The sequence below is a fragment of the Ursus americanus genome, chromosome 13 (genome assembly GCF_024610735.1).
Source record: "Ursus americanus isolate L20-20 chromosome 13, mUrsAme1.1.p, whole genome shotgun sequence".
NCBI lineage: Eukaryota > Metazoa > Chordata > Mammalia > Carnivora > Ursidae > Ursus > Ursus americanus.
Genome location: NC_142139.1, coordinates 41050628 through 41076514, shown reverse-complemented (window position 1 = coordinate 41076514; position 25887 = coordinate 41050628). Strand labels below are relative to the sequence as shown.

General features: G+C 46.0%; 1 protein-coding gene across 4 annotated transcripts in view; it reads left to right on the top strand.

The window, feature by feature from the left end:
- Positions 1 to 8994: 8994 nt before the first annotated feature.
- The window catches only part of TMEM154 (transmembrane protein 154), a 40806-nt gene continuing 23913 nt past the window's right edge, over positions 8995 to 25887 (top strand). For all 4 annotated transcript variants that reach the window (XM_045798824.2, XM_045798823.2, XM_045798821.2 and 1 more), the window contains exons 1-2: positions 8995 to 9190; positions 15363 to 15416. In XM_045798824.2, the coding sequence (XP_045654780.1) occupies positions 9100 to 9190; positions 15363 to 15416 (145 nt within the window). In that variant the 5' untranslated portion in view covers positions 8995 to 9099. The remainder of the gene's footprint in view (positions 9191 to 15362; positions 15417 to 25887) is intronic.

Genomic DNA, 25887 nt, shown 5'->3' with positions numbered 1-25887 from the left:
TAGTGAAGGAACAAAGGCCGGGGTCTTGGACTTCTTATTCTCGATCCAGGGGACCCAGAGTGTCTCACCGCTGCCATCCTTCCCTGAGGCAGTCAGCTGCATTCTTACTAAAAGGATCATGAGCACGCGGCAGGTCCCTGATGAACGTCTATAAATACAAGGATATGGGGCCTTGGACTCTCTCTGTCCACACACTCATCGAGAGCTCCCCAAACCAGCAAATTAGACTATTTGGCCTAGGAAAAGGAGATCTCAGCTAAAATGCAAAGATAACTATAGAGATAATCCTTAGTTTCTGATCTTCTAAGGGCCCGAGGACCAGAGTTGCATTTTAGAGACAGCCCTCCCCCCCAACTCGGGAATTCCCAGGGCAATCTCAGAGAAAACTAAGGGGATGGAGGGACCCTGAAGTGACTGAAGTTCATCCCACATAAACGGAAATTGCTAAACTGACTGGTTGTCTTTGTAAGTGCCTATCTTCCTTTTATCACTACCGGAATTGAAATTCAGAAGTGACACTACAATGGAAAAATAGAGTAAGTTACTGTTTTCCAGACCTGAGTTTGTGACTGTGCATTTTGAACCTATTGGTGTTGGCAAGATAGTAGTATCGGCTACTACTACTGGCAATGAGAGTAGGAGTAACCCTGCTAGCTAAACGTATGGAAAAAGTTCTGCAACAATATTAACACGGAATACTTTCATTTTGCTCATAGGCATTTGAACATTTCCACAATGAACACGCACGATATTTGTAATAAGAAAAATAGTATTTTAACTAAAAAACAATCACCTCCCACCCTCCACTACTCAGTCCTACCTGATACAAATCCTCTCCATTTTCACTTATTTTTGGCACTACCCACATACCTTGGCTTTGGAGTTGCTTCCCCTTACATCTTTCTTATTCAAATTTGCAATTTCCCCCCAAACCTTTGCGCCTTTATATTTTCTAGTTTCATTGGTGTTGAGGATTTAGTTGGCCAGGACATCCACTGAATTGGAGAAGTCAAATTAAATAGAAAAATCAATAAAAGAAAAAGCACTGAGACCACTAATCTGCATTTATCATTCTGAAGTGGACTTCGGAACAGATATTATGTATTTACTAATGTTTGCCCTACTTAAAAATTACTTCAAGAGACTTAGAAAAGTCATCAAGATATGATTTGATCAGAACCGAAACAGCAGTGGAAGGAAATTGAGTTCCTTTTAACAGGCGTGGGAAGGCCCAGATGAGTAAGACCGGGGCAGTCAGGTGGGGAACACTTGCCCGGGTCTATTCGCCAGAGCTGTGGGGGTGGGGACGAGGAAGGGCACTTAGCCATGCAAGAGGCAAGGGGAGACTTCTGAGAGGGCTCCCTGGTGGAGATGGGTCTCGAATGAGGTCCTGGAAGATAAGTTGAATTAGCCAAGAAAAGAAATGTTCCTAGAAGTGGTAAAGGGAACCTGGGCTAGGCAGAGTTTTACAACCACGTTTTACTCTTCGTTTCAGGCTTCCTGACAAACAAGGCAAAAAGGGGAAATATAATGTGCTACTTATTTTTACTATTTGAGAAAAGGGAAATACCATTCCAGGAGCTAAAAATGAAACTCTAGATTCGCGATTCTCAAATTTTAGCCTGTATTAAAAAATCCCCTCGAACATGATGAAACATGCAGAGTTCTGGACCCCAGCTCCAGAGATTCTGACTCAGTAGTCCTGGGGTGCGGTCCAGGACTCTGAAATAAACAAGCTCACCCAAATAACTCCATCGTGGGTTCCTCTTTCCACCCACTTAAAAAAAATACCACTATCAAAGGAATTTTTTTAAATTGACTTTTTATTCATTTGTTCATTCAAGCAACTAGAAAGCACTGTCCTCAAGGCTGAGGATTGACCGGAGAACGAGACAGAGCAGCTCTCTGCCCTCAGGGAGACTCTGGGCAGTGAGGAGGGCCGCAGGCTCTCCGGGCCAGCCAGCCTCTTCTCCTCACATGCTCCCCATGGGGCCCTCTAGACCACAGATCTGCACCTTGTCCCCACGTGCTCATTGCCACTTCTGCCCCTAACCACAATCTTTCTCAGTTTCATTTTTGGTGATGAAGCCATCCGCCTGGGCCCTGGAGACTCTGTCATGGAGGAGGTGTCCACTGAGGCCCGGGGTGGGAGCTCCTAGCATTCTCCAAATGCTGCAGCAGCTTCTTGGAGTGACCAGTTGAAGCGTGTGTCACCAGAGTCGGCAGCCTGGATGCAGGGACAGAGACCACTGAGGGTCCTGACAAGTGCAGAGGGGCTGGTCAGGATGGACCTAGCTGTGTAGGCTCCAGCTTCAAAGACAGGGTGCTAGAGACTGAATATTTGTGTCCTCCCCCCAAATTCTGAAGTTGGAGCCTATACCCTCAGTATGAAGGTGTTTGGAGAGCGGAACTCTGGGAGATATTAGGGGTTGATGGGGTCATTAGGGTGAGGCCCTCACATTAAGGTTAGTGCTCTTACAAGATGAGGCACCAGAGAGCTTGCTCTCGGTCATTGCCATGTGAGGACACAGTGAGAAGGCAGTGATCTATAAACAGGACGCGGGCTCTCCCGAGAACACGGCCATGTGGGTCCCTGATCTTTGACTCTCCGTCTCCAGAACTGTGAGAAAATACAGTTGGCCCTTCAACAACATGGCTTTGAACTGCATGGGTTCACTTATACACAGATTTTCTTTGATAAGGTACAATACTCTCAATGTAGTCTCTCTTCCTTATGATTTTTTTGGAACTTCCTTATGATTTTTTTTCTTCTTGATTGATTTTTAAAATATTTTTATTTAAATTCAATTTCATTAACATATAGTGTAGTATTAGTTTCAGGTGTAGAATTTAGTGATTCGTCAGTTGCATACAACACCCAGTGCTCATTACATCACGTGTCCTCCTTTATGTCCATCAGCCAGTTACCTCTTCCCCCACCCACCTCCCTTCCAGCACCCCTCAGTTTGTTTCCTAGAGTTAAGAGTGTCTATGGTTTGCCTCCCTCTCTGTTTTTATCTTATCTTATTTTTCCTTCCCTCCATGTTCATCTGTTTGATTTCTTTCTTTCTTCTTTCTTTCTTTCTTTCTTTCTTTCTTTCTTTCTTTCTTTCTTTCTTTCTTTCTCTTTCTTTCTTTCTTTCTCTTTCTTTCTTTCTTTCTTTCTCTTTCTTTTTTTAAGATTTTATTTATTTATTTATTTGAGAGAGAGTAGGAGAGGTGGAGAGAGAGACCGAGAGAGAGCATGAGGGGCAGGGGGGAGGGGCAGAGGGAGAAGGAAAGGCAGGCTCTCCACTGAGCAGGGAGCCCAACGCAGGACTCTATCCCAGGACCCTAGGATCACGACCTGAGTCAAAGGCAGACACTTAACCAACTGAGCCACCCAGGCCCCCCCATCTGTTTTGTTTCTTAAATTCCACATATGAATGAAATCATATGGTATTTGTCTTTCACTGACTGACTTACATACCCTCTAGTTCTAGCCATGTCGTTGCAAATGGCAAGATTTCATTCTTTTTGATGGCTGTGTAATATTCCATTGTATCTATGTACCACATTTTCTTTATCCATCCGTCGATGGACATCTTGACTCTTTCCATAGTTTGGCTATTGTGGACATTGCTGCTATAAACATTGGGGTACATGTGCCCTTCAAATCACTGTGTTTGTATCCTTTGGGTAAATACCTAGTAGTGCAATTGCTGGGTCGTAGGGAAGTTCGATTTTTAACTTTTTGAGGAAACTCCATACTGTTTTCCAGAGTGGCTGCACCAGCTTGCATTCCCACTAACAGTGTAATAGGGTTCCCCTGTCTCCACATCCTCTTCAACATCTGTCATTTCCTGACTTGTTAACTTTAGCCATTCTAACGGGTGTGAGGTGGTATCTCGTTGTGGTTTTGATTTGTATTTCCCTGATGCCTAGTGATGTGGAGCATTTTTTCATGTGTCTGTTGGCCATTTGTATGTCTTCTTTGAAGAAATGTCTGTTCATGTCTTCTGCCCATTTCTTGACTGGATTTTTTTGTTTTATGGGTGGTGAGTTTAGTAAGTTCTTAGTAGATTTAGGATAGTAGCCCTTTATCTGATATGCCATTTGTGAATATCTTCTCCCATTCCATAGGTTGCCTTTTAGTTTTGTTGATTGTTTCCTTGGCCGTGCAAAAGCTTTTTATCCTGATGAAGTCCAAAAGTTCATTTCTGCCTTTGTTTCCCTTGCCTTTGGAGACATGTCTAGCAAGAAGTTGCTCCAGCCGAGGTCACAGAGGTTGTTGCTTGTGTTCTCCTCTGGGATTTTGATGGATTCCTGTCTCCCATTTAGGTCTTTCATCCATTTTGCATTTATTTTTGTGTGTGGTATAAAAAAAAGTGATCCAGTTTTGTTCTTCTGCATGTGGCTTCCCAATTTTCCCAACATCATTTGTTGAAAAGACTGTCTTTTTCCGTTGACTATTCTTTCCTGCTTTGTTGAAGATTAGTTGGCCATAGAGTTGAGGGTGCATTTCTGGGTTCTTTATTCTGTTCCACTGATCTATGTGTCTGTTTTTGTGCCAGTCCCATGCTGTCTTGATGATTACAGCTTTGTAGTACAGGCTGAAGTCCAGAATGTGATGCCTCCAGCTTTGGTTTTCTTTTTCAACATTCTTCTGGCTATTCGGGGTCTTTTCTGATTCCATACTTCCTTATGATTTTCTTTACAACATTTTCTTTTCTCTAGCTTACTTTTGTGTAACAATGTGGTCTATAATACATATACAAAATTGATGTTAATGGACTATTTGTGTCATCCATAAGGTTTCTGGTCAACAGTAGGCTGTTAGTAGTTAAGTTCTGGGGGAGTCAAAAGTTAGGTGTGGGGCGTCGGTGCCCTTAAGCCCTGTGTTATTCAAAGGTCAAGTGTAAAGTCTATGGTATTTTGTATGGCATCCCAAGCTAACCGAGACATGGCGGAATTGCCATCAGCGCCTCTCCTGACTGTAGTCTCTCTGCACACTCTGGGGTTCTTCTGCCCCCGCCCTGCCCTGCCCATTTATTTGTATGGGCACGCCTTTCAGAGCCTGGGACCTTAGTCTGCTCCCTACACCCTCTCAATCAGCTTCAGAGTGATCACACGCCCACCTGCTCTTACTATTACCATGTCTGAGGACCTTCTTATTAAGTAAGCACTGCAGACCATCAGCTACCACCATCTCACATTTAGACAGAGAAAGAAGCCCTAGAACGTGTGTGCATGTGTCTCGGTGGGGGTGGAGTTTTTCCGTGAGTATGCACGTGGGTGTGTTGAGAGACGATCTATAAATGGACAAAGGCCAGACTATATATGTGATAGTAAAACTGTAACCCACGGTCCATAGCAAACAACTCAGGAAGCCAGTCTGCTATAAATCGAACACATACAAGTCAGACCCTATCTCTAGTCACTGGTCCAGGAAGCCAGCCAATAATCCCTGTAACAATGGTCCCTACTTGTATTCCCTCTTCCGAGTTGGGAGAAGCCGAAAAGGCACCCTTAGCCAGTCACTGGAACCAACAATTAGAACTTGCTTCTAGTGCCTCATGCCAACAGCCTCTGCTATCAGGGCATACGTGAAACCTTCTCTTTTTCCCACTATCAAGTTTTCCCCGCTCCTGGGCCTGCCTTCGCCTCTCGGGCAAAATGCGAGTGATGGTGGCCGACTCCCTTGCTCCCGCAAGCCTGGATTTGACAGTCCTTGTTTGCTCTCATTTAGATGATATTCCTGAATTTCCACAGCGCCCAGGAGTGTGTAGAGCTTGTGTATACGAGGACGTGCGTGTGCGAGGGAGCTGTGTGTGGGAGCGGCAGGGGTGCGGGGTAGAGTGGCAGTCCGCACTCACTGTGAGATCTCATCACTTTCTGGGTTTGTTCCCTTTGCCCCTCCTCTTGTAGGGCTGGTGGGGAGGGAGGAGAATTTGGATGAGAGTCACTTCTGTGATACGGACAGTTGATGACAAAAGCCAATCGATAACCTGTCCCTCCAGCCCCTCCCCTGCCCTCTTGAGCGCGACAAGCCCTCCATACTTCATGGCCTCCCTTTCTCCTTTCATCGTTGAAAGCCAATGGCAGGCACCAGGACGAGGTGGCCCCCCTGCCGCTGTGCCTGTCATGCCCTCCGGGGCCTCCCCAGGGTCTCATGGATGTGACTGGGGCCCTGACTTCCCTTTAGTTACAGGTGCATCCGGATTTAATCAGAGGCCAGGCGGCCACTTACCAAAATTAATGGCTGGTAAAATTAGAACAAACAGAGGTAAATAGCCTTTACCTAGCACACAGCCTCCCTGTGATTTTAACAGCAGCAAAGAGATCACTGAGGTGCTACACTTTTCTGATCGGTGATGGTAATTTTCCTCTCCTTAAGATAAGCTTAGTCACACTAAGGGTCTTTGAGAGCACAGGGGTCAAAAGAAAATTACATGGCTGTGCAAGCTTTCTGCAGGACCTCCGTTGATTTGGCACATCGCGCTAACTGCTGTGGTGTCGTGCGGCCCAGGGGCATGCCCGGCACTCTCGGAGAGATTGCATGGAGCTGCCCGACTCTGCCGCAGGAAAGAGTCTGCGGTCCAGCCACAGATCCCAGATTCTGCAAAGCCTCCCGGTGAGCTGTCGTTTTAAATTGGAGAAACCAAGGCTGACATCCCGCCATGGCCAAACGAGTGCGGGGAGCCTGGCCTCCAACACTAGTCCTAATAGGGTGCGAACGGCCAAAGGAAGGGAACTCCCATCACTGGGCGTCCTCTCCCGCGCATGGGTGTCACACGGGGGAGGTGCGTGCTAGGATGGGGAAAACTGCCAGCCAGACTCAGAGCCCTCACCGTCCGAGCCAGTGGTCTGCGCACTTGCTCGGCGAGAGTTCGCTCCCTCTTGTTTTCCAAATCCGTCATCCAGTTTTGAGCTTGTCTGTTTTCTCCAGCAGTGCTCTCTGCACTGTCACCTAAGCGGCAAAGCATACCGTATCAGTTGGCTTTCTAAGCCCGTTTAAAACAGTGAAATGCATACTGTAGATCCGTGAGCAAACTGAACATTCCATGAGTCACCAACCCATTTCTTGTGAATAAGAACGGAGGTAAACAGTGACTAATGTCGCTGAAAAGCAGCGATGCACTAACCCCAAAACGGCTGGCTGTGTCAGGGGCTGAGGAACTCCAGTTGCCTCCAGTGTTCACACCAACCAGAGCCCCAGAGAAGAACTGACTGGTAAGGGGTGACTCATGGTACCTGCCCGCGAAGGGTTAGAGACAAGATCAGTGTCTGATGCCTCTCTCGCTCTCTGCCTTTCTTGGCACCAGCGCAAACATGATTATGAACTTTCATTCTGTGCTGCCTAGGCCCTAAACCTACACCAAGGGAAGGACTTCAAGGAGAACGCAAACACCTAACACACTCTAATCTCCCCTGCCTGCTGTTCTAAACAGACACCTCCTTCCCGCATTGTTTCCGCTGGGCGGGATTTCCACTCCCTTCTAATCCAGCTCAGTCCTATTTGGTTTGCTAACCACCTCTGAGAAATTTTTTGTTATGTAAGAAGGGAGAAAAGTGAAGTGCAGATTTTTTTCTCCCTGAGAACCTGTTCTGCTTCAGAAATGGGCCCTTTAAAAGATCATTTCTCTTTACCATACACCCAGCAATCAAGCCCCTTGGTGTCTTTTCCCGAAGGAGTTGAACACACGTCTGCACAAATGCTTGCACCCAGATGTTTCTGGCAGCTTTATTTATAATTGCCAAAACTTGGAAGCAGCCAAGATGTCCTCCAGTAGGTGAGTGAATTAGTAACTGTGGTTCATTCAGACAACGGACTGTTATTTAGAGCCAACAGGAAATGAGCTATCAAGCCATCAAAAGACACGCGGGAAACTTCAATGCATGTTACTCAGTGAAGGAAACCTATCTGAAAGACTGCATGCCGCATGGTTCCAGCTACGCGCCATTTGGGGAAAGACAAAACTACGGAGTCCGTAAAAAGATCCGTGGGTGCCTGGAGTTAGGGTGGAAGGAGAGACGAATGGGTGGAACGTGGAGGATTTTTAAGGCAGAGAAGCTATTTCGGAGGATACTATCATGGTGGGTTTGTGTCATGATACATTTGCCAAACCCGTTGAATGTGTGACACACGAGAACCCTAGTGTCAACTATGAACCTTGCGTGACTGTGACGTATCAGTGTGCGTTCATCCATTGTAACAATTGTAACAATTGTACCACTTTCGGAGGATGTCGATAAAGGGAGGCTGCGCATGTGTGGGGGAAGGGAGTACGTGGGACCTCTCTGCACCTTCCTCCGAATTATGCTGTGAACCTAAAACTGATCTAAGAAATCAAAGGCTTTATAAAGAAAAAAAAAATAGAAAGCATTTCTCTCCGGGGAAGCAGAGCACATTCAGGCATGTGGATAGCGTTGTCCTCTACCCCCCTCTGAGGGAGGGGGCATTCAGGGCCCAGGGATGGTGACGTGCCTGGCTGGAGAGAAGTGTCCTGGCCATTTTCTGATGGTACAGGTGCCGCTGCTCGCTAGGCCTGAGCTGTCCAACACAGCAGCTGCTAGCCACAGGGAGTACTTTTAATTTAAATTAATAAAAATAAAACCACAAATTCATGTTGCTCTGGTCTCATCTGAAGTGCCCCATAGCCTATGTAGCTAATGGTTACTGTATTGGACAGATTGGGGACCTCTCCATCATCTCAGAAAGTTCTACTGGATGGCGCTGCTCTAGGCTCTGGGCAGCCCCAGAGACTCATTTGGGTTGGAGTAAAATCACCAATGGAGAATGCCTGTGGTCCAGGATCCTCAGTCCCGGATCCCCAACGACAGCTGAGCTATAGACACCGTTTCTCAGAGACAGTTTCAAAAGATGGGGGTCGGCGGGAGGGCCGGGACGGAAAAGGGCTCCGGGAGACCTTGCTAACTGAATCAGTGCTTGCAGAACAACTTCTCTTTTGCAATCCTCGCTGGTCTGACAGGCTCCTGCAGAATTACATCACTTCCTAAAAAACAGGCAAACACCTCTCCTTCAAGTTAGCACCGACCCAAACAAGCAGGAAACAGGAAATGTTCAGGTTTCAGGGAGGCTGAAGCCAGCGGAGCATCATGCCGGGGCGGCGAGCTGACAGGAAGGCTCCCGGGGCTGCCCTCGCCTTTGCCCTGGTGATCGCGCTGCTGCCCACCAGCCAGGCTCGGGGTAAGCTACCTCCCCGCTTTCCACCCCAGGGAAGGACGCCAGCCAGGCTGGTGCAGTGCCCCAGGCTACAGAACTCTGCCGGGGAGGGCAACACCCAGAAAACCTAGTCCTTTCTGTGAAAGACGGAGACAATTAGAATTGTAGTTGGGGGGGGGGTGTGGAGTAAGGGGGGGTTTGTCTGGCTTTCCCGGCTGCTGGCCAATCCGGCTCCAGCTCCCTCACTCCATTTAACTTTCTTGAAATTTTTGTCTTCTAACAAGTGCGGGGTCCCTGTAATTTCCCCACTTTGACAGGCATCGTAAGGAAACCATAAACTTTTTTGGCAGGTCGTGTAAAAAAATGTTTCAATCAGAAGTCATGAATTTACTTTTAATAACGTGGACTGGGAAATCTGCTAGTACCAAAATCTCCTGGAAAAACTGGGGCATGGAAATGTACTACTGGAAAGTATACTAAAGTTAAGTTAAAAAAAAAAAAAGTAAGTTAAAAAAAAAAAAAAAAGAAAGAAAGTAAACAGGAAATCATCGGAGGAGTTACCAGGCATCCATTCTAACTTTTCAAGAGAAGTCTTTCATCTGTTTTTCTTTGATCTTGTTACTTTGGGGGATATTTTCTTTGCATTGATTGTAACTAATGAACCTTTATTTTAGCAAGTAATGTGATTGGAGCAAATCAAAGGTATTGGAAAGGCAAAATATTAACTCATTATTTTGAGCTAAGAGGGGCAATTGATTTATACCCTTGACAGTTGCTACAACAAGCTCAATCACCCTCGATTGCCTCATGTGGTTTTGTTGACTTGCCCTTGGGTAAATAAACTCATTGCCCATGATTTCTGTCAACAGATAACTACCTGTTTCTAGTAGTGTAGGTCAGTATTTCAAGCAAAAGGAAAGTTCTCAAGCTAGGGTTCTTTAAATAGGATGGGGGGGGCAGGCACCAGGCACTGACTTAGCATGTGGCAATTTCCTGGAGATTCACGGTCAGCACCCAACCACACCGCCCCACCAATTTCTCTTGCCCTGCGTGCTCCCCATGTGGTCTTGCCAGGTATCTGAGGTGCAAAATGAAAAGTGAAAGGCAAACCATTCCCAATGGAAAGACGGCTGGTTGGAATGGGAGGTAGTGCTGCAGATGCCCCGAGGGGGACAGTGTGTGGTCTTACGCACTGTGTGGGGGCTGGGAGCGAGCATAAGGATGTCGCAGCTTCCAAGGTGGCCGGGTGGCACAGGGCAAGACGCCGGGACAGGGAAAGGTCAGATGTCCAAGCCTCACAGCTGCTCAGCTCTTCTGACCGGGACTCCGGGGGTCCCTTCTCTGCCCCAGTGGAAAGCCCTCCAGGCCAGACTCCTTTCCCTGCAGGATGTCCCTCAGCACCCCAGGAAGCAGAGCCCGCCATCCCACTTCCGCCTCTTGTGAGTCTCAGCACTGCCACAGGTGCCTCCAAATGTGTCCTGAGAGTGATCGTTAAGCTTGCCTGAGTATTTCCTTGAGCTTCTGAGTATTTTCTTGACATTTCTGAGTCGAAGCAAAAGGATCATCTGAAGACTCAGTACGAGTGTTCTTTCTAATTTCTAATGCTCGTATCTGATCAGTGGCTCGTGCACATAAAGACCTTTGGGTGCTCCTCACTTATGCCACTTTGACTCTTGCTTCAACCCCCTTCCCATGGCGTCTCTTCCCGTGGGCCCTCCCACGGCCCAGCCGGTCATGCCGAACGGAGCGTGTGCTCCAGGCCTCTGGGGCTCTTGCCAAGAGTGAATGACAAGTTCTCTTTTTTTCCTCCTTAGTGAACTCCTACATAACCCTAAAGACCCAGACTGGAGGTTGCCTCCTCCTTGATGTCTCCTCTCACTGCGCCTTGCCTGGTGATTTTCCCTGGGTCACGCCCACATTAAGCTAAACTTCCATACACACAACTGATCGTGTCGACCCCTTAGTGTGTACGTGTCCCTATCGCCCACCAGGCTGTGAGAGCCTCCAGGGAAAATCCTCGGTCGCTCATGTTTGACTTCCCAAAACCTTGGTGGCATCAGCAGAAATAAATAACTCTGTAATTGTTGACAAATGCTACAATCATTCTAGAATGGATTTGAGGCGGAGCACTAAAAACTGAGGAGCTCCTGAGAACAGGTAGTGCGAGAACGTCAGGGAAGTCGGAGGGGAAATTCAGCGTTTCAGCCCAGTGCAGTACTCACCTAGATAATCCAACACGCTTATTGGGCCCTGTCTGGATTTCCAATGTCAGAAAATGCAAGAATGCCCACTCACACTTTGCTATATAATCAAAGCCAAGGGGAAGTCTCTTATAAATTAAAGACTGATTATCTATTTTTAAATTAATTAATGTATATCCTTTTGAGCTAATGGTGCCTGAGACTTGAGGATGTGAATTAGTGTATGGGTTTTACACTCGTATTTCATTGAATTCTTCAGCAAGTCTCTTGGAGATGTTTGGTCGTAGAACCCAGTCTACTGAACAGCCTGACGCCCCTCGTTGCAAGCACATTCCAGGATATAGCTCGAGTCACGCCAACCACAAACAGGCAACATAATCTCATATCAGCAGTTACCTGGCCCAGCATCCATACCTCGGAGTCAGTGTCCTTTCTCTTTCTATGGAGTGCCTGCTGCAGTCTTGATTACTATCCCAAGTGAAATAATCTACTTAGAAGTCACCAGGAGAGAAATGAGAAAACAGCTTTTCTGGGATTTTGACCAAACAGATGAACACTGTTAAAGAAGAACTGTGCTTTAGGTATCTTGGCCAGTGTTGGACGCTAAGAAAATTCAGGTTCAATGTCAAGGCAACATTCTGTCCTGGGAGCGAGGGAGTCATTTGCACCTGGCTTCTTGCCCTGTGCCCTGTCCGCGTCAGCTTAACACTATCAGAAAGCTAGAAGCAACTTCCCAGACTCCGAAAGCACAGGATTTATTAGCTGCGATGGGCAGAATGGTTTGTAAAAGGAGAGCTAAGGGCATGAGGCAGAAACGAGGAGGCAGTAACTGTTTTGGTGGCCAGGGTTAAACACTGGGTTTGACAGGAAAGACGGGGAGATTTTCTGCACAGTTTCAGAAGAGTAAGAACCATGTAATTAGTAGATAAACCTTGAGAAGAAAAGAAAGAATTAAAGAAAATACTAGTCGCATAAATGGAGCTGCATTTTCTGACACTGATCTCATTACAATGAATGCGACTGGCATCTGCTATTGACTGGGACAGTTCTGATTTCCACTAGTAATAATGATGAGAGCAAACGCATATAGTCCTCATTGTATGCTGAGTGCCCTTCTAAATAATTTACATACACTCCCTCATTTAGTTCTCCTAACAACCTGATATGGTGGGTACTAGTATCCCTGCTTTACATATGAGAAAAAGGAGGCACAGAGAGGTTAAGTGACTTGCCTCAGGTCACACAGCTAAATAGTGAACCTAAGTAAGATTCAGTCTCAGGAATCCATGCTCTGACATACATTATAACATCTCCGGGTTTTTAGGCTCTGCCAGAATATGTGTCTAGTTTCAGGTTTAGAAAAATATGTCTCTGGTATCCTTCCAACCGTAGACGTATCACATACATCTTAGACCCCCTCAGTCGGCGTCGAAGGTTATTGCATATTAATAAAGGAACTGTTTTTGGTTGGTTGGGTCAGAAACTGGCCTATAGGAAGGGGGAAGGGAAGAGCTGCAAGGTGCAGAGTGAGCAACAGAACATCCGGGGATTAGCAAAGTTAAGACCAGAAGCAGGAAAAGTGGAATGACGAAGTCACTGGTAAGAGGCTTCAGGGTGTGGGAACCAGGGAGAAAAAGCACAGCCTTGTGAGAGAACCCTGTGCGAGAGCCCTGCTGAGAGCTGACCCCAAGGACCACATTGCCCTCAGGCACCAAAAAATAAAAATAATAAAAAAACCAGGCAGAAAGGGATTTACTGGGATTTGAAGTCCCTCTGTATCTGAGAGCCTGATCCAAGGAGCCAGAAGAGGGCTGGGTCTTGGCTGGAATGGGCCCAGTTCTGCAGAGAAACAATACGACCTGCAATCCGCCTACCTGCATCTAGATTGCACCGCCCTTAAATGTTGGCAAAGACGTGGAGAAACAGGAACTCTGCGCTGCTGGTGGGAGGGTTCCTGCAATCCCCGAGCCTATCCTGCTGCTTCACCCGTTCATTGGGCTTTTCAGTTCCGTTCTATTTTTCACTCTAGAAAATTGTTTTCATTTCCAGAAAAAAAAATATACTTTGTCTTGCTTTTATTTTTTTCTTGCGTTAATTATTCCTTCTTTTATGTCTTTTTTAAAAACATAGTATTTTCTGATAACTTTGACCTGCAGTGTTTGTAGACCTAATCTTGTTGCTTATTGTATCTGTTGATTCCCGTTCATAATAGAAATCTTGGGGGCACTGAGGACGCACTCTGGCACACAGAGGCTGACTTCACACCATTTGGCAAAAAACCAGATTTTCTGATTCCATCACCAGGTTATTGTAAATACTTTCCCAATACAACTTAGTCCTGTCACTACAGAATAGTGTTTGGAAGATATGGAGGCAGGGATGTGCCGGGCTTGAGCGGAGCTGGTGGTGCTTGGACCTCAGGCTTAAAGGCCAGCCTTGGGATGGAGAGGGGACAGGCTGAGGAGGCCTCAGGGGTCAGACTCCAAGAGTTGTATGAGGAGGTGCCAAAACCTCATGAAATGTGCAAGCCAACAAAGCAGGGTCTGCTGTGGGGACAGGCCGATCCCAGAAGCAGATAGACAAGAACGCCAAAATTATTGACAAGGAGAAAGAAGTAGACAAAATCGAACTGAAAATCAGAAGCAGAGCCAGGGTCCACAGCGTCAGGGTGATGGTGAGATCAGCCTGGGCATGGCACACCTGACTCTGACTTAGAACTTGGCCAAAATCATTGCTCCTTTCTTCCCTTCCTCCCTTCCTCCTTCCCTAACGCTTCCTCCCGCCTTCCCTCCCTCCCTTCCTTCCTCTCTCTTTCTTTCTCTCCCTTCATCACTTCCTCCTTCTCTCTCTTTCTCCCTTTCTCTCTCTCCTTCTTTCACTTTCTTTCTCTCTCTCTCTTCCTTCCTTCTACCTTCCCTTCCCTTCCCTTTCCTTTCCTTCCCTTCCATTTCCTTCCCTTTCTTTTCCTTTCCTCCTTTCCCTTCCTTCCTTCCTTCCTTCCTTCCTTTCTTTCTTTCTTTCTTTCTTTCTTTCTTTCTTTCTTTCTTCTTTCTTTCTTTCTTTCTTTCTTTCTTTCTTTCTTTCTTTCTTTCTTTCTTTCTTTCTCCCCCCCCCCTCTCTCCCCATGGCCTGGTGTTTTAGAGATGGACAGGAACCCTCTGGAAGTATTACATAGCCTCTTATGTCCCTACGGGCCCAAACCTTTGTTCTAGGAAGTCCCCATAGGTCAATTTGTCTCTGGATTTAAATTTTCTGTATCACCTTTTTCTTTTCTTCTTTAAAAAAAAGATTTTTTTTTTCCGGGGACCTGGGGATTTCCTTGCTTTTTTGAGGTTTCTTTATACATGTATGAAGTTGCCTCTTATATTTCATTCAGTATCTCTAGGTGTTGCATATTGGGAGAATTTTTCAGATTACCAACTATATCAGATTACTGGAAAAGAAAATTTTTCTATACAATCAGTCTGGAGAACAATTTGGAAATATTTAGCCAGCTGAATATTTTCGTGCCCTACGACCCCAACAATTCCATCCTAGGTGTGTGCTCCAGATCAAACACAAATGTGCTGCAAAGAGTCATGGCCAAGAATGTTGGTTGTAGTATTGTTTGTAAAGACGGAAAAGACAGAAACGACTTAAATGTGCATGTACAGAAGAAGCGTACATGAAACTTACTAGAGTCACAAAATGAGATATCATCCAAGAGGTAAAATTAACCAACTAGTCCAAGGGTATGAAGATGACTCAATCTCAAATGTAGTGTTGGCCAAAGCAGCCAACTGAAAATTACTATGCACAGAATGATTATATTTATTTAAAGTTTTTAAAAACACTCCATATTATGCTTATATTGCTTAGGGATATAGGCATATTTGAAAAGTTGGGATTGCTGTTAACTTTAGGAGAGCAGTTCCCTTTGGAGAGGGAGGCAGGGGAATGAGATCAGGGAGGAGTACAAGGAGGGCTTCACTGCATCTCTGCTGTGTTTCTTTCAGGAAAAAACATGACAGTCCTGCAGACAGCAAATGAAGACTCACGGACCAATCACGGTGAGTGTCCTGTTTTTTTCTGACCCATGATCTAGGAATGGTTTTTATATACTTAAATGGTTAAATGAAAACTTATTTAAACGGTTAAATGAAAACTGCATTTTGCCTTTTGGACCACAAGATCGAAAATATTTACTCTCTGCTCTTTAAGAAAAAGTTTGCCAACCCACCCTCTGGTCAATATGGAAAAGTGTAAAAAAAATTAGTGGTTGGTAGTCGGTTATCTGTTACGTTATTTTCTAAAAAAAAAAAAATGTAAAAAAGTATAAACTCAATACAATTATTATTTTAAAAATTAACATCATCACATATCCAATCAATGTCTAATTTGCTCTGGCAAATTATCTTGTAAATGTTTTTTAATAGTTGTTCTGTTCAAATTAGTGTCTAAACAATATCAACACTTTTTTTTAAAAAAAAGATAGGTATATATTCATAATGAAAAATAACTAGAGCACCTCTGAGTTCTTCTCGAGCTTTCCTCTATCTTTCCTTTCCATAATTCCCAATCTCTTTGAAAGACAGTCAGCATGCCTTCATCTCAACCCACTGCAACCTGGCTACTGTGTCAAGCACAGCACTCAAGCTGCTCTCTCTGGATCACCAGTGCCTTCCAACAGCTACACCGAAGGCACGCATTTCTGTCCTTCTTACACGTTTTCCTCTGTAACCCTTAACATAATTAATCAATTATAGAAATGCTCCTCTTCCTTGGGTCTTATGATGCCATTTTCTCCTTGATCTCCTGTGACATTGGTTGCTCCCTTCCAGTTTGGGGGTAGGAGTCTTTCTCTTCCACTTGCTCATTCCATAATAATGTCTATCTTTTATTTCTTATTCCCTACATCCCTCCTAGGTCATGGCATCCATGTTCCTGGCTTTCATCTCACTCCTTGTCTGATGATTCCCAAAAAACCACCTCCCACCAGGCCTAGCTGCCCAGCTCTAGACCTGCGTTCTTGCCCTCGGTTCTCCTTGGGCACGCCACAGGGGCCTTAAGCTCAACATGTCCAGAGCAGAACTCCTCAGCTCCCTGCTAGTTTAGGCCCTTGTGAGCTCTCACCTCGTCTACTTCATTAACTTCTTAACCTATCTCCTTGCCTTTAGTCTCATCTCCAACCCATTTTCACGTAACATCCAGAGAATAGCTCTATGACAGAAGTAATCATTTCCTCCTGCACTTACCCCTTCAGTGGGATTTCATTTCCTTGGGATAGCTTCCAAACCCCTTGACACCATTTCAAGGCCCCTTATGAGTTGTCCTGAGTTCCTTTCCTGCTCAACCCTGACACTCCTTACCACATGCCCGCAGGTACACCTGCTTGGATGTGCCAAACTCTGAGCCTTCCTGTGTGCTTCCACTGTAGTGCCTTTCCCTGACCTCTTTGCTTGATGAACTCCTGAGATTCCTTTTAAGGAACTCCTCCTCTGTGAAGATTTCCTGAATCTTCTACCCCCAGATGAATGAAGGCCTTCCTCCCCCATGTCCTCATGGGACTCCATACACCAACAATCATACACAATTGCTTTTATTAAACTGTATTGTAGTTATTGATTTATGTATCATTGTCCCTACTTACCCGTGTTTCCCTGGGAGGCATAGACCTGGTCTCGTTCACCTTTATATCCCAGAACCTAGAATAGCATCCAGTACGTAATAGACACACGACTGACTGAGGAATGACATGAAATTTATCCAAGATTTACATGTATTCATGAAAAAATCATAACCATTTAAATAATAAAATGAAACTGTGGTAATACCTGGATGAATAGGAATTTTTAGTTAACCATGTTTTATTTTATTCCAAAATGTGAACTATCCCAAATCTTTTCATGTATAAATAGTTTCCTTCCGTCTTCTCACACCAAAACAGGCAACAGTTACTGCTTCCCCTCCCGTAGGGAATATCACGTAGCTGCATCTACCAGTAGAGCTGAGAAAGCATTCTTTTTTTTTTTTTTTTAAGATTTCTATTTATTTATTTGTCAGAGAGAGAGATAGCGAGAGAGAGCACGAGCAGTGGGAGAGGGAGAAGCAGGCTCCCAACTGAGCAGGGAACCCGATGTGGGGCTCGATAACAGGACCCTGGGATCATGACCTGAGCCGAAGGCAGACGCTCAACCGACTGAGCCACCCAGGCGCCCCCTGAGAAAGTATTCTTATCTGTCTTCCTCTCAAACTAGGGATGGAGTTCAGACCCAGAAAATATGCATTGAGCAGCATGACGATTTGCTGAAAGGCCAGGTAGTCACAAACATTTTGAGGAGTCTTTTGAAAGGAATACAAAAGGAATACAAATTCCATAGATGATAAATTTCAAGCCAATAAGAGCTGATTTGAAAACTCGAAGAAGAAATAAAATTTCTGTAACATAAAATGAATAGAAAAGTCTGCGTGGGCATGGGGGGGGGGGTGGGACAACAGCACGGAAGCCTTTCCTGATTGATTAAAGAAGGTGGTTTGAAAGGAGAGTTATCTACTAGAGAGGGGCCAGTTGTTGGTGGTGTTTTGGTTTCTTTTCCTTGAAACGAAACCACCAAATCTAGTTCGTTTTTGAAATCTCAATTTTTCTTCTATGTGTCTTTGTTATATATGAATTTATTATTTCCTGCTTCCCGGTCCCATTGTAGTTGTTAGAAACAGGAGCCCAGTGGTTACTAAGGTTTGCTGACATGTGCTTTTTTCTTCCATTGGCAATATTAATTTAAAAATTCATGTATTCTTTTTAAAACATAATGCTTGGTTTTTATGGTTAAGATTACTAGATTTAGCAAATAAACATATAGGACACTAGTTAAATGTAAATTTCAAATAAATACTTTTATTTTATTTTTTTTTAGTATAAGTACATCTCATGCAATTCAGTATAAGTATAGGCCACACAAATATTGCATGGAACACATTTATACCAAAAAATTATTTGTTGTTTATCTGTTACTCAAATGTAACTGGGCATCCTGTATTTTAGTAACTCTATGACTATGATTATCTTTTGTGAAGCAAAGACCATCCTTATCTTGGTGCATCACTAAGACCACAAGCATATTGGCTATGTAGCCAGTTAACAAATATCAGAAGAAAATTTAGGCCGAGTCCTAGATCAATCATTCAAATAACAAGTAGAGGAACTGTGCTGGAAAAAACCAAAACAAAACAAGCAAAACAGAACAAAAAACGTCCCAGAGATTGCATAGGCTAAAACCAGGAATCCAAGAATGGGTCAACTTTAGAACATCTACTAATGTAATTCATCCTATTAAAAACTAGAAGAGGAAAAAAAAATGCAGGATCATAATAGTGAAAACAGAAAAGAGATTGGCAAGAGTGGGACTGGCCAGCGTCAGTAGCTCAAGCAGCAGTGCTCGATTCTCAGTGCTCGAGCCCTGTTAGGTTGCCCGGGATGGGGGGGCAGGACTGAGTCTCTCTCAAGGTAAAATAGGATCAGAAGCAAGCAGGGCTTAGAGACCTGGTAAGGGACTTTGCTGAGCCCAGAAAGTCCAGCCCACCATCTGCTCCCCTCAGACACCACGTCAGAGACCTCAGGAGATTGCCTTCTTCCTCAGCCTCCCAAACGCTTTGCTCTCTGCTCCCCCATAGGCTGGCGATGGGAAATTCTGATTACACCCTGTCCCCCTTTCTCCTGCAGCTTGTGGTGAAGGTACCTTAGCCCCTGAGATACCAGCCCGCATCTCTTTTCCCCGCTCTCCTGCCCTCTCATTTACCACAAACATGCATCCACCACTTAGTTTGTTGGCTTATCCCTGTCTTTCAGTTCCTTTCTCTGGCAACTCTGAGCCTGTGCTGATCTGAGCAACGATTGCCACGCCTGGACTGAGGGCCTCCACGCCCCGCACAAAAGCCCACCTTGTCTCCCTTCCCTACTCAGAGGGGGGCTGGTAGCAGGCCAGGGAGAAGACAAGGGCATGGCCAAGAACATTTGTTTCCAACTTACTCTCTAGAATTGTATTCTTGAAACTGGCTATTCAAAAGAGAGAGAGAAATATAATAAAAATAGAAAAGTATTCAGATTAGTAGTGACAATAACTATCATTTTAATAAAATCCTTTTTTTCCCATTATAAAGCATTTGTGCGTCTATTATCCCACTGACAATAGAAAGAGTTAAATGTGAAAAGTGTATGTGTATTCTGTCCCATAAAAATACATCCATTCCTTTAAGCCGCCAGGTTCCACAGGCCAGGATAGGTCTCCAGTGTGCAAAAAAGGTAGTCAGATGGTCAAATGCAGCTTCCCCAGGTGAGTAACTTCAAACCAAGACAGCCTTAGGGTCTGGGCAAGTCTGATTAAATATGAGTAAGCTTTCTCTTAAAAAGACATCAAAATAACCAGTTTAAAACAGAAAAGACATGAGAGCATGTGGGCCCCCTTCGTGGGGCGTTTCCATCTGATAGTAAATTGTACTTGCAGGTGTGTTTCTCAAGGCAATGCGGTAAAAATGTAACCGAGCTCCACAAGTAAATTCCCAGAGCAGACAACCGCAGGAAAGCATTTTACCAGATGACCCTCCCCAAATAAGCAAAAGAAACATTTGTCAGCCTTCTTTCAACATAAGGCATCGTCCCCTCTAGTCACGCGATGGCTGGAGAGAAAGGGTATGCAAAACCCGGGCATTGCTTTCCCTGGGCAGCCCCGTGATGGTTAGAACTACCCATACCCCTCGGGGCTTTGGCCTCGCATCTGTTCGACCCTACTTACTCTGACCGTATCTTCTTCGGGTAAATATGTCAGGAAAAATATGGTAAGTGACTATTTCACTTAACCAAAACTGTTAAATACGTTGTACAACAGAGCTTACAATGAAACAACAATCCCTCCGATTCCCTAGGCCTGTCCCCGGAGATTTAGGTCACCTGCGGGAAACCATGTAGAACACCGGATTCCCCCCACCCCACCCAATGAAAACGAGAAACATGAAATTTCATCACTCAGGATTCTTCACTTGGCATTCAACAGTTCCTCTCATTTTCCAGTGTTTTCTTTAAAATTCAGATAACCTTTTGAGCAAACCACCTGAGATCTTTGTGACTATGAATGCACTGTGTGTGTTCTTGGAAGAGGGTGGGCAGAGGGAGGAGGACAGGATATTCGTGGTAAAAAGGTGACAGATGTCCTAACCTTGTCTCTCCGACAAACCTGGCTGCTTTACTTTTCCTGAGCAACTTGTACCCAATGGCTGCTGAGCAGCCGACAGGCTCCCGGGTGCTAGGGAGAGACATGGCGCCCAACCGCGGAGGCATTGGGCAAGAGACAAGGACCTGAATGAAATACTCTCAGATAATGAACAGTAAGTTAGCACTGTTTTGAAACCAAGCAAACCGGAGAAAGGGCAGAACACTTCAGAAGCCATGCAGGATGGTGTCCCGGTGGCCCCCCAGCAAGGGACCGTTGCCCATCCAGCCCATCCACTCAGTGTTGGCCTCTTCCTGCCTCAAACGCAGTCACCCTCCCACAGACAGACCGGGGCCTGACGGGTCTGCTAAGTCATTTGTTCCCATTCTTCCCTGGTCCCGCACAGCCGGATTCCACAGAGGCCGAGGCACTGATCTGTAAAAAGATACCAGAACCCGAGAGAGAGGCCATACGCCTATTCATTTTGCTTTCAGAGGCTTCTTTCTGTGTAGGGCTCTCCAATCGTCTTTAAAGCTGGGAAGGACTATCTTCACGACTAACAACAAATTAAAATAACGTCAATTGAATTTCAAGTTAACTCAGTAACTCCCAACCCAGCATACTTCCTTCCTGCCTACATACGGCGCGGTCACTGGGGGAGCTTTGAGAACCTATCGTTGCCCACGTGCGGTGGCAGATCCCCTCCCATAACGGATCTGGGGGGGCTTGAAACCCCCCAGGCGATGTTGGTGCGTCCTGAAGTGTTGAGAACAACTAAATGCACAACTAAATGAGGTTGTTTGGGCAACTTAAACCAACGGCTGTCAAAGGATGGCCTCCAGACCAGGAGCAGCCCCGTTTTGTTAGAAATGAAAATGCTTGGGGCGCCTGGCTGGTTCGGTCAGAAGAGCGTGATTCTTGATTTTGGGGTTGTGGGTTCGAACCCCATGTTGGGTGGGGAGGTTACCTAAAATTTAAATCTTAAAATAAAAAAACCCTTAAAATTCTTGGCCTCATCCCAGACCTCCTAAAGCGGAGACTCTGGGAGCAGGGGCCAGCCCTCTGTGTCTGAGAAGCCCTCCAGGTGATTCTGGTGCTAAAGTTTGAGGACCACTGGTGTAAACCTCCAAGCTGATCTGTCAGGGGTGATCGTTCCTGGAGATGAGGCTTTTACACTCCAGCACCTTCTCTCCTGTTCAGCCTTACTCGGGAAGACACAGGGGTCACAGTGCTCTCTCACTCTAGCCTGGCCAGAGTCTGTCAGGAGCTCCAGGCATCAGTGGGGATTTTTAAGCTACCGCATTCTGGTGATTGATTTGGCAGCCGCTAGGCACGCCTTTGGCATCCAACTCCCTGACCTCTGATTTTTCTTCAGTTTGCCAAGCAGAAGCACAGAGAACAGGAGGGGAGGGGTGCTGGGGTGGCCCGGGGGAAGACCAGAAATGGGTAGGGTCGGGGGCAGTGGTTCTCAACCTTGGAGTCCCCTGGAGAACTGTAAAGAATACTGAGGCCCACGTTACTGCAGAGATTGTGAGGTAAAGGTTTGGGCATCGGGAGCGTTAGAAGGTCCCCGGGTGATGCAACCAAGGCTGAGACCCGCTGGAAAGCTTTTGTTTTGGTTTTGTCTCATCCTTCTAACACTGACTGGCTCTTTGCTGTGTGCAGACGTACAGGGGGATGAGAAGTAGGCAGACTTCTTGAGTTTGGTGTCTGGAATATCTTGACATTCATATCCTCCAGTTACTCCTCAGAGCAGCGCTGAGGTCGAATGCCTGACACCTGACTTGTGTTTTCTTTCGTTTCATTGTCTGAATTATAAAATTCTTAAAAATCATAAAATAAAATGAAATATGGGTGCCTGGGTGGCTCAGTCGGTTAAGCGTCCAGCTGCAGCTCAGGTCATGATCCTCAGGGTCCTGGGATCGAGCCCTGCATCAGGCTCCCTGCTCAGTGGGGAGCCTGCTTCTCCCTCTCCCTTTGCCCCTACTTATGTTCTCTCTTCCTCTCTCTCTCTCTTTCTCTTGCAAACATAAATAAATAAAATCTTAAAAAATAATAAAATGAAGTAAAATAGTTGACACAATTTGTGCAGGGAGTCTATATAACAAATGAAAGAATGGGTCCTCTGATTGAGGCCCAACATACTCGAGATCCTGAGTTTACGCCATGCTCTCAGCCTTGTTCTATTTTACATTATAACAGCAGCGCGGCATTCTTGCAGTTGGTACGTAATACGTGGGTTTTTTTTTTTTTCACTTAAAAAAAATAGAGCTTGGTTGCATATTTGTTCCACTTTCAAAAAAGGAGAAGTTAGCTAGTTTGCTTCATGGGAAGCAGAGTCATTTCCACTTCGTGACGGTGTTTGGAGCAGTGATGGGGGTGGGACAGTGGTGGGAGTGTGACGTGCCTGCTCGGAGGAGGCTGGGGTTGCCAGGCTCACCTCCAGCATTCCCCCTCCACCCCCCCTAGTTTCCGACCTACGAGGATTTTCCCCAGGGTCCTTGCCAGATGTGTGGAATATGCGTCCCAACTGTGTTTGCATGGATATTGTCAATGATCCTTTGTAAGGGACGCTACAACCGTGCAGCTGACCAGCTGGCAATTTTAGGATTTGAGGATTAAAAGCCAAGTGAAGTACTTTCCTCATTCCCGTGACCACGCCCATGCTCTCCTAGTAATGGGGCAGGATCTGAGCAGAGCGAGACCGGTGGTGAAGGGGGGTGGTGCTGGTGGTGGTGGTGGTGCTGCGATCCTGGATCCTGCCGGGATTCCGAGGGCCCAGGGCGGCCCTCATGCAGCCTGTCTGCTTGTCACGTACTGTCCTTGCTCTTTCTCTCTTTCTCTCTTTCTTCTTCTCTTCTGTGCTTTTGCTGGCTGATGCCTCTCCCTTTTCGCTCTCAGGCTTGATCCTCTCGCTTTCTGCAGCTTTTTCAGTTTTAGCCCCTGGGCCATACATCTTCTACCCTGAAATACGTCCAGATTTAGGTAAAACACAACAACAACAAAAAATAACGACATTATAGCAGGCAGATTAGTCCTCTGGGGAGCAGCAGAGAAACTGGTGAGTCTAGAGATGGGGGAGGGAGAATGGATAGGGCACAAAGGAAGCAGCACGTCTACCAGCACCGGGCATGAGTGTGGCGCTGTCTAGGTTAGCCGGACTTTGCCCCGTTGTGATTCGCTTTGCCCTTCATACAAGCACTACGGCACGGGCAGGACAGGGGCCTCCTTTCCTGGCCGTTAAGAAAGAGACGGTTGAAGATGCGAGGGGCTTTCACAAGCCCTGTCAGTCTGCATCCACATCCTGCCCTCCACGGTGCCACAGAGATGTCCACAAAGTCCACGCACCACCCAAGACACGGCCCTGCACGTTCGGTTCCACATGCAAGCTCCAGACTCACTTCCTGAAAGAGAGTTCTGGGTTCTGCCCCTTAGGTTGTAAAGTGTCACTTTTATTTATTTTTTGTTTGTTTTCGTTTTTTAAAGATTTATTTATTTATTTATTTGAGAGAGAGAGACAGTGAGTTGCAGAGAATGCATGAGCTGTGGGAGGGGCAGAGGGAGAAGCAGACTCCCCGCTGAGCAGGGAGCATGAGGCAGGACTTGATCTCAGGACCCTGAGATCAGGACCACAGCCCAGGGCAGATGCCTAACCGACCGAGCCACCCAGGCCCCCCTAAAGTGTCGCTCTTACCCCAGAAGCATAGGATGGTTCCTACAGGAAATCACCCTTGACTGCTACCTCTTTAGCAAGTGTTCCTTAGAAAAGGCTGGGGTCCAAAGGCATGTCTGTGTGTGGTTTTAGGGGGCCCCGTGTCCATTGGGTTAAGAGTTGCTGTTACCTCACAGGCCACAGGAGGAACCTCCATCATGGTCTGGGGAAATGTCCCCTGAGTTGCCCTCTGGACTCCCCTGGCTGCTCTTGGGACCCCTGGCTCCTCTGCGGTTCCCGTCTGCGTTTGTCCACCTCTGATTTTCTTCCTCTTACCTCTGTCCCCTGGGTCGCCCATGCTTGGTCACTGATTTGATTCGATGGCCCACCCCGGTTTTCCAGCTCCCCTGTTGATGACATGTAATTCTCCTAGCACAAACTCTCGGGGCCGATCCCCACTATTTGTCAATCCTGCCCCCCCTTGCCATCAAACACCCCCTGCACACCCAGCACTTTCCTGACTTAGTTTCTGCCTGTTCTCATGGTGTGAGGCCTGGGCTGGAGCTATCTTAGAGAAGTTGTGAGGGCAGACCACCAAGAGTAGTTTGGCGCTATCTCCTCTCCCCCTGCACCCAACGCCCTCCCCCCCGGGCTCTCCCCACACTTGAGACAAAATACAGACGATACGTGTACGCGTGCCAACTGAAGGATGTGTAGGGGTGTTTACTGTGGCATCGCTGAAAACGCAAAAGAAACAACCTGAATCTCTGTCAGTAGGATTAGTTATGATACAGCCAAATAATAGGGGAAAAACAACTCTGTATATAAGCAGGAAATAATCTTGAAGACCAAATTTTAAGTGAAAAAAGCAAGGGGAAGAACATAGATAGATTTTGCTACCTTTTGTGTTTAAAAAAGGAAACAGGAAATGATACTTACATACGCGTGGAGTTTCTCTGGAAGGCAACAGAAACAATGGCTACCCCTGGGGAGAGAACAGGGTAACTGGGGGACGAGGCGTAGTGACATTTCCTTTCTGACCTTGGTACCATGAGTCTGGTACCAATTCAAAAATTCTAATTAAAAACAAGATGAACACCATATGTGTGGAAATGTGGAAGTAGATGGGGCTTTGCGGATCACCCCTTAGTTGTACAGATTAGGACATGAAGCCTCGGGGGTAAATCATTTTTTCAAATTCCCGCTACGAGGAAGTGACAGAGCTGTGACTAGAAACTTCGCTGTCATTTGGCACTTATGCTCAAGGGAATGCAGCTTCCAAACCCTATGTAGCGGAACTTATAAATGACAGGGTTGTGCTCCAGGACAAGACATTCGAGACTCAGTTTCTTCATCTGTAAAATGTGCACAATAAATTTGTGAAGATAAAATTAGGTAGTGCCTGTTATCCTAGCTAGTTCTTAGCATACTAAGCATCTGATAAATGCTGGTTACTGTTATTTATCATTTTTGGCTATGCTGGTGTTGGATGGGGCAGAGAGGGCTGGGAGGAAGGTTATCATAGAAGCGTCTGGAGATGAAGGCCTGTAGGGTATAGAAAAATAAAACAGAGAGGTAGAGAGAGACTGACCCCTTGGTTCTTCTTTATTTAGGGAGTCGCCAGAGATTCTGAGGGAGTAAATGATGTTTAATGTGGAAAACATATGTTAGGGTGTATGTGAAAAG